Consider the following 9,204-nt stretch of genomic DNA (forward strand, 5'->3'; position numbering starts at 1 on the left):
GATAGAAAGAGTGAGCAGATGGTTAAGTGATATGTGAGAGCGTCTCTTGTGTTGGATGGTGGGACTGAATGGATCTGCGCTGTTAAGCAATGTGAACAGAGCATGAGTGCTATACATAGGAGAGGCAAGGACAGAGGGGCCAATATGGATGGAGTGTAAAGAGTTTATGCAAGGGCGGTGAAAGTGTGTGAATGCGGCAGCCAGAATATAGATTATACAAATACATATGGTGGGTATTTGTTGTGTTTCACATTAAGGAGCAGGCGTCTGCAACCGAGGATGAGGTAAGCCTTGATGACAGTCAGCCATTGTCTGCTCAGGGAACTGTCCTGGACAAGGTGGCGGACGAAGACGATGAGGAGGAGGATGATGGGGATGAATATGTATGGGAGGAGGATGCTTCTCAGGGGGCAATCGAAACTGGTGGCGTTGCAAGGTCAGGTACAGGTTTTTTGCGTGACACAAGTGATGTTGATTTGCAAGAAAGTGCTCCTCAACCCAGCAGAAGCAGTGAATTGACACCTGGAACATTGGCCTACATGGCTGAGTATGCCTTGCATATCCTAAAAAGGGACCCCCGCATTGTCAAAATGATGACCGATGACGATTACTGGTTGGCCTGCCTCCTGGATCCACGATATAAAGGAAAACTACAAAATATCATGCCACATGAGAACCTTGAGCAAATGTTGGCTACCAAACAAGCAACTCTTGTAGACCGTTTGGTTCAGGTATTCCCAGCACACAGCGGCGGTGATGGTTCTCACACGAGCCATAGGGGGCAACATTGCAGAGGTGTTAGAGGTGCAGAAATCCGAAGTGGCGTTGGACAGAGGGGTTTTATGACCAGGTTGTGGAGTGATTTCGCAATGATCGCTGACACGACAGGTACTGCTGCATCGATTCAAAGTGACAGGAGGCAGCATTTTTCCAGTATGGTTACAAACTACTTTTCCTCCTTTATCGATGTTCTCCCTCACACGTCATTCCCCTTTGATTACTGGGCATCTAAACTAGACACCTGGCCTGAATTGGTAGAATATGCATTACAGGTAGTGTTGAGCGATACCGTCCGATACTTGAAAGTATCGGTATCGGAAAGTATCGGCCGATACCGGCAAAGTATCGGATCTAATCCGATACCGATACCAAATACCAATACAAGTCAATGGGACTCAAGTATCGGACGGTATCCCTGATGGTTCCCAGGGTCTGAAGGAGAGGAAACTCTCCTTCAGGCCCTGGGAACCATATTAATGTGTAAAATAAAGAATTCAAATACAAAATAATGATATACTCACCTCTCCGACGCATCCTGGACTTTACCGCCGTAACCGGGGGCCTTCTTTGCTTAAAATGCGCGCGTTTAATGGTTTCCGTGACGTCACGGCTTCTGATTGGTCGCGTGCCGCCCATGTGACCGCGACGCAACCAATCACAACAAGCCGTGACGTAATTTTCAGGTCCTGAATGCCTAGAATTAGGCATCAGGACCTGAAAATTACGTCAGGGCTTGTGATTGGTCGCGTCACAGTCACATGGGCGACGCGACCAATCACAAGCCGTGACGTCACGGGAGGCAGTAAACACGCACATTTTAAAATTACGTACCGGCTTCTGATTGGTCGCGTGCCGCCCATGTGACCGCGACGCGACCAATCACAAGCCGTGACGTAATTTTTAAATCCTGAATGCCAAGAATTAGGCATCAGGACCTGAAAATCACGTCACGGCTTGTTGTGATTGGTCGCGTCGCGGTCACATGGGCGGCACACGACCAATCAGAAGCCGTGACGTCACGGAAACCATTAAACGCGCGCATTTTAAGCAAAGAAGGCTCCCGGTTACGGCGGTAAAGTCCAGGGGCCTCCGGACAGGTGAGTATATCAATATTTTTTATTTTAATTCTTTATTTTACACATTTATATGGATCCCAGGGCCTGAAGGAGAGTTTCCTCTCCTTCAGACCCTGGGAACCATACACTGGAAACTTCCGATTCCGAATTCCCGATACCACAAAAGTATCGGATCTCGGTATCGGAATTCCGATACCCGCAAGTATCGGCCGATACCCGATACTTGCGGTATCGGAATGCTCAACACTAATTACAGGAGCTCGCTTGCCCTGCTGCCAGTGTGCTATCAGAAAAAGTCTTCAGTGCTGCTGGTTCAATACTGACCGAAAAAAGGACTTGTCTGGCTACCCAAAATGTTGATGATCTAACCTTCATTAAAATGAACCAATCATGGATTTCAAATTCAAATTATTTTGCCCCACCTTCCCCTGATGACATGTAGCTTGCCTGAAAAATGTCATGCTTTTGGCCTCCTCTTACTGACTTCTCCAATTCCTCCATTTGCATTTGCTGAATGTCCACCATAGGCCATTTTTATACCTCCCTAAATGGGCTGTCTCCTCCCACAGGACCGTGGTCACCACCTGGCGCAAGCACCCGTGCGAGTGCCATTTGCCTGGACAGGTGGGTGTGATGCACAACCAACGTAAGACACATCGTCGTAATATGAGGGGCCCTGGGCCAGTACCGCCGCCCACAAGAGAGTGTTCCCCCCCAGCTCGAACAGTGCTCTACCACTTGCAATACTTTACCTCTCCCTGCTCCACCACTGTGTAGTTTGTGCTGTTAAATCCTTCAATGGCACTGCCAATACAAATTTCTTGAAATTATAGATGAAAGTTAAAATATACAGGGGCTCTGGCCTCCATTTAATACTTTGCGCCTACTACCACTGTCTTTATTATTTGGGCCTACTAACGGTGTCGGACGCTCCTTGCTTTTCTCCTCCACTGAACAAAGCTGAGCCGCCAGTTTACTCCTGTTTCGAACATTAAACTGCATTTGGCCTACTTGTTTGGTTGGGCCTACTAACGGTGTCTGCCGCTGCTTGTTGTTCTCCTCCACTCAACAAAGCTGAGCCACCAGTTTACTCATGTTTCGAATATTAAACTGTATTTCACCTACTTGTTTGATTGGGCCTACTAACGGTGTCTGCCGCTCCTTGCTTTTCTCCTCCACTGAACAAAGCTGAGCCGAAAGTTTACTCCTGTTTTGAATATTAAACTGCATTTGGCCTACTTGTTTGGTTGGGCCTACTAACGGTGTCTGCCGCTCCTTGCTGTTCTCCTCCACTGAACAAAGCAGTACTGCCTGTTTACTCCTGTTACCAATTTTGAACTGCATTTGGCCCACTTTATTACTTGGGCCTACTTACTGTGTCTGCCACTCATTACAGTTTTCCTCCACTGAACAAAGCAATGTCGCCTGGTTAGTCCTGTTACCAATTTTGAACTGCATTTAGCCTACTTTATTATTTGGGCCTATATCTGTGTTTCCTCCTCATCCTGCCCATTGCCCAGCCACTGCTAGATGAGTCTTCTGGTACATTGACCCAGACCACTACATTCCCCTTGCACTCTACACAGCCAGAATCTTACCCTGCTGAAAGTCAGGTTCCACTTCCCGCATACTATACCGTAACCTTACACGGGGACAAAGAGGAAGGTGCAGATGAAAGTGCAGGTTCCTTCATCAGGTAAGGGGGGGCATACTCGTTGGCACTGGCACAGGGCCCCTCATAGTGCGCAAAAGTGTCTCTGGCAGTGGGCGGCGCCACCCGCCATCAAACACACCGCCGTACTATGAGGGGCCCTATGCCAGTACCAATGAGTGGGCCCCCCCTGCTTGCTCAGGATCACAGCACTTGCTCAGGATCACAGCACTTTCCCTGCTCCACCGCCGTGACGTAGTCCGTGTTTCCTGGGCCCACGGAAATCTTGAGCCAGCCCTACCCCCCAGCTTACACCTAAAGAACATCTCTAGAATCCGCCCTTTTCTTACCATGGAGACAACAAAAACCCTCACTGTCGCCCTGATCCACTCCCGCCTTGAATAGTGCAAGGCTCTATTAATTGGCCTCCCCCTCACACGACTTTCCCCTCTCCAGTCCATCCTTAATGCGGCAGCCAGGGTTGTCCATCTGGCTAATCATTACTCAGATGCATCCGCTCTTCGCCAGTCGTTACACTGGCTGCCCATTCATTACAGGATACAATTCAAAGTACTTGTTCTCACCCACAAAGCTCTCCACAGTGCGGCACCCCCATACATCTCCTCCCTCATTTCGGTCTATCGGCCTAGCCGACTGCTGCGCTCTGCAAATGACTTCCGACTAACCTCGGCACTAATCCGTACCTCCAACTCCCGACTCCTAAACTTCTCCCGTGCTGCGCCAATCCTCTGGAATGCTCTGCCACAAGATATTAGGACCATCCACAACTTGCAGAGTTTTAGGCGCTCGCTCAAAACACATTTGTTCAGAGCTGCCTACCACATTAACTAATCAAGGTCATTTTATGTTTGTGTGTGTGTGTGTAGCCCTTTCACTATCTCCATCTATCCCCCACCCCCTGAAGATGGCTGGACCATCATTGTAAATACATCAGTGTAAATACACACCTGTACTTTGTATCTCCCCCACCTCATTGTAGATTGTAAGCTCTCACGAGCAGGGTCGTCTTATTTTGCTTTATTATTGTATTGTTAACATTACCTATGATTGTTGTTTGAAACTGTTAAACTGTAAAGCGCTGCGGAATATGTTGGCACTATATAAATATTATTATTTATATGCACCTCTGTGGCTGTCGGACCTCAAAACGCGCAACCGCAGCTGTCGGACTCGAAACGCACTGTCTCGGTTGTCAGACCTTGAAACACACCGCCGCGGCTGTCGGACCACAAAATGCACTGTCTCGGCTGTTGCACCTCAAACGCGTTGCCGCGACTGTCTGATCTTGAAACGCATCCCTGCGGCTGTCAGACATAGAAAGGCACCTCGATGGCTGACAAACCTCAATATGCACCTCTGTGGCTGTCGGACCTCAAAACGCATCCCTGCGGCCGACGGACATCGATATGCACCTCCATGGCTGTCGGACCTCAAAATACGCCTCCGCGGCTGCCGAACCTCGAATTGTGTCGCCGCGGCTGTCGGACCTAGAAATGCACCATCGCGGATGTCGGACATCGAAATGCACCGCCCAACGCTGTGGCTGTCGGACCTAGAAACGCATCTCTGCGGCTGTCGGACATCGAAATGCCCCTCTGCAGCGCCCCAGAGTCCTGGTTGCTGCAGTACTGATGCTCCGCCGCTGAGGGGGGCTATGGTACGTCTGATGGCACTGAAGGAGTTCTTCTGACCAGGTATCACAGACACCAATACACTTCACAGTCTGGCCTCCAGGGGGAGCTAAGGGTTCTATGTATTAGGCCACTCCTCACAATCTGGTAAAACTGGGGGTTAGGCAGAAAGTTAGACAGAAGCTGACTGGGAATCGAACAGGCAGCACCCTGTGGCAGAGGGTGTTGCGGGGAGAAACTCAGGGGGGTCCCTGTCAGGGGTGGGATCCTGACAGAGGCCTAGCGAACAGAGAGAACGTTACGGGACCGCGCCTGCACGAGATTGCGGCGGTACCCCAAGAAAGGACAAGAAGCGAGGTTCATTGTGCTGAGTGAGAAACGAGATCAACGCAACAAGGAGAAACACCAGTGGGAGTCGTGCTGTAAGACGAGGCAACATCCTACTGAGGCGCGTAACCGGTGGCCGGAACGCCGAGGAAGTATAGAGCTCCAGCCCAAACTTCAAACCTACGGCAGGACAGTCAGTTATAGGTGGGCTGTCTCACCCAATTGACCTAGGAAGACACAGGGGGGTAACAACAGGAGTGGGGCGACGCTAGAGTCCCGGAAGAGCTCCGAGCCTCCCCGTCATACGGGTGCGTCCTAACCATAAGATCTGGGGGACGTGGAAGGACATCAGAATCAAGTTGTGAGGGAACACGAGAAACAGACACAACAGTTGTGGGGACTATCCCGTAAGCACAGCAGGGGAGGACCACAACACACAAGCGCTAGAAGGTAGGCACAGATTTCCACCTGCAAAGGGAGCTCTGGATGTGCCATCGGACCGGCTAGGCTTGCGCAGCCCGGTTAACCGTATTCCGGATTGAGGATCCTGAAGCATTCAGTAAAGAGGTAAAGAGACTGCAACCTGGTGTCCTCGTTATTTACTGCAACCTGCACCACACCACCACAACATCATCACCATTCCCTCCACCTTTATTGTACGCCCCTCAGCAGGGTCACGGACCGGGTCTAGCCACCATGACAACCCCAGAACAGAGACTCAGAGGCCCGGTACCGGGTACCCCTCGGCCCTGCGACAGTGGGGGCGCTACACCTCCGTGGGTGTCGGACCTCAAAACGCATCTCTGCGGCTGTCGGACATTGAAATGCACCTCCGTGGGTGTCGGACCTCAAAACGCGTTGCCGCGGTTGTCGGACCTCAAAACGCATCCCTGCGGCTGTCGGACATCGAAATACACCTCCATGGCTGTCGGACCTTGAAACGCACCACCGCTGATGTCGGACCTTGAAACGTGCCGCCCGCTGCCGCATCTGTCAGACCTCAAAACGCATCCCTGCATCTGTCGGACATTAATATGCATCTCCGCAGCTGTCGGACCTTGAAATGCACCGTCGGGGCTGCCGGACCTCAAAACGCGCCGGTGCGGCAGTCGGACATCAAAACGCACTGCCACGGCTGTCGGACTTCAAATCACAATGCCGCGGCTGTCGAAACTCGAAACGCGCAGCCGCAGGACCTCAAGATGTGCCGCACACATTGCACACACTGGATATTTACTTGCAGCACAGTAGCTACAGGGAGCAGAGCCACCACCTGTGTCTCCCCATACACTGCACACACTGGATATTTATATCCTGGACAGGATCCGCAGGGAGCGGAGCCGCAGCCTGTGTCCCTTATACACACACTGGAAATATATATATATGCAGGATCTGCAGGGAGCGGAGCCGCAGCCTGTGTCTCCTTCCGGCCTCTCAGCAGCTCCTGCTCTTTCTCACATCGTACAATCAGCATCCTGAGCGATACAAATTGTGGTACAGATCCCTGTGGTGGTGACAGGTGCCGGGAATAGAAGGGATGAGCTCTTCCAGCAGTTTTATCTCCGCAATTACACCGTGATGTGCAGCCCGGGAGAACTATGGGGAGATTCCAGGGCTCCTCCCGGCTCCTTCCTGCCTCCTCCGCCATTGACAGCTATAGACATGTAGGGGAGATGTTAGAGAGGAGAAGGACATGGAGACAGCGCGCTCTGCTGCCGGGTACTGGCCGGTAATGGGCGATTATCCCGGGCAGGGAAGCACAAGGGGAGAGCGCAGCTTCACTCGGCTCAGACAGGAGGGGCGGGGCCTGTGTCAGGTGTCAGCCAATAGAGGCTCAGGAGGGCTATGCAGCTCAGCAGCCAATCAGTGCGCAGAGTGACTGTACATATACGAGGCCCTCCAGCAGCTTTCTCAGTTTTTTCCTTCCAGGAGATTGTTGTATCATTTTGTGATCACATGATGGCAGAGACCGCGCCAGCCGCCGCTCCTCCTCCTCCCGCCGAACCGGCCACCAAATCCAAGAAGCAGCCGAAGAAATCCGCCGCCAAGAAAAGCCATAAACCCTCCGGCCCCAGCGTCTCCGAGCTGATCGTGAAAGCCGTGTCCGCCTCCAAGGAGCGCAGCGGGGTGTCTCTGGCCGCCCTGAAGAAGGCTCTGTCTGCCGGAGGATACGATGTAGAGAAGAACAACAGCCGCCTGAAGCTGGCCGTCAAGTCTTTGGTCACCAAGGGCGCCCTCCTCCAGGTGAAGGGCAGCGGCGCCTCCGGATCCTTCAAGCTGAACAAGAAGCAGGAGACTAAGGACAAAGTGGCCAAGAAGAAGTCAGCAGCTGCGGCCAAGCCCAAGAAACCCGCTGCTGCCAAGAAAGCCGCCAAATCTCCGAAGAAGCCCAAGAAGGCTCCGACCGTGGCCAAGAAGAGCCCGAAAAAAGCCAAGAAGCCCGCAGCAGTTGCCAAGAAAGCGGCCAAGAGCCCCAAGAAGCCGAAAGCCGCTCCCAAGCCCAAGAAGGTGACGAAGAGTCCGGCTAAGAAGGCGGCCAAACCCAAAGCTGCCAAGAGTCCGGCTAAGAAGGCTGCGAAAGCCAAGAAGCCCGCGGCTAAGAAATAAGCGGAGCTGCTCCTGTACTTATACCACAAAGGCTCTTATCAGTGCCACCAAATCCTCCCCCCAGAGCTGTATGATCAGTGCCACCACCTCCTCCCCGCAGAGCTGTATGATCAGTGCCACCACCTCCTCCCCTCAGAGCTGTATGATCAGTGCCCCCACCTCCTCCCCGCAGAGCTGTATGATCAGTGCCCCCACCTACTCCCCGCAGAGCTGTATGATCAGTGCCACCACCTCCTCCCCGCAGAGCTGTATAATCAGTTCTCGTACTTCTAATGTTATTGATATAACTGATGCTGGGCGCAGTCTCAGGATGGGGGATGGGTGTGATCTGATGATAGTGCGGGAGCTGCACTGTACAGCGCTATACACGGGGACATTTCAACGCAGATACATCAACTTCTCCAGCAGCTGCAAATGAGTGAGACCTGAGGACAGACGCATCATGGAAGAGGCGGGGACTTCAGGGGGCGGGATTACTGGGCGGGAGGCGGAGCTGCCTCAGAACAATGTCTGGACAAATACATCAACCCTTATTGGCCTCTTTTTTTCATGAAAGAACCAGTGGAGTGCAGGGGGCGTGTTTCCCAGAGACCAATGAGGACGCGCACCGGAGCATAAATACCCTGCTCCCGCCGCTCCTCTCATCACCAGTTCTGTTTTTTTCTATACGGAGCCATGGCAAGAACTAAGCAGACCGCCCGTAAATCCACCGGAGGGAAAGCTCCCCGCAAGCAGCTGGCCACTAAGGCCGCCAGGAAGAGCGCTCCCGCCACTGGTGGAGTGAAGAAGCCCCATCGTTACCGCCCGGGAACAGTCGCTCTCCGTGAGATCCGCCGCTATCAGAAATCCACCGAGCTGCTGATCCGTAAGCTTCCCTTCCAGCGCCTGGTGAGAGAAATCGCCCAGGACTTCAAGACCGATCTGCGCTTCCAGAGCTCGGCCGTGATGGCCCTGCAGGAGGCCAGTGAGGCTTATCTGGTGGGGCTGTTCGAGGACACCAACCTGTGCGCCATCCACGCCAAGAGGGTCACCATCATGCCCAAAGACATCCAGCTGGCCCGCCGGATCCGTGGGGAGAGAGCTTAGATCTGTCCTCCACACCTGACTGTAC

The 9,204-nt window shown here is 52.7% G+C and overlaps 2 protein-coding genes across 2 annotated transcripts; both read left to right on the forward strand.

Moving 5' to 3' along the window:
• Positions 1-7,445: 7,445 nt before the first annotated feature.
• Positions 7,446-8,136, forward strand: LOC143784774 (histone H1.01-like). The gene has a single exon (XM_077273373.1). The coding sequence runs from the start codon at positions 7,446-7,448 to the stop codon at positions 8,091-8,093; it is 648 nt and encodes a 215-aa protein (XP_077129488.1). The 3' UTR covers positions 8,094-8,136.
• Positions 8,137-8,767: 631 nt separating this feature from the next.
• Positions 8,768-9,204, forward strand: LOC143784775 (histone H3). The gene has a single exon (XM_077273374.1). The coding sequence runs from the start codon at positions 8,769-8,771 to the stop codon at positions 9,177-9,179; it is 411 nt and encodes a 136-aa protein (XP_077129489.1). The 5' UTR covers position 8,768; the 3' UTR covers positions 9,180-9,204.

Source organism: Ranitomeya variabilis, chromosome 7 (assembly GCF_051348905.1).
Source record: "Ranitomeya variabilis isolate aRanVar5 chromosome 7, aRanVar5.hap1, whole genome shotgun sequence".
In the NCBI taxonomy this organism is placed as follows: Eukaryota; Metazoa; Chordata; class Amphibia; order Anura; family Dendrobatidae; genus Ranitomeya; species Ranitomeya variabilis.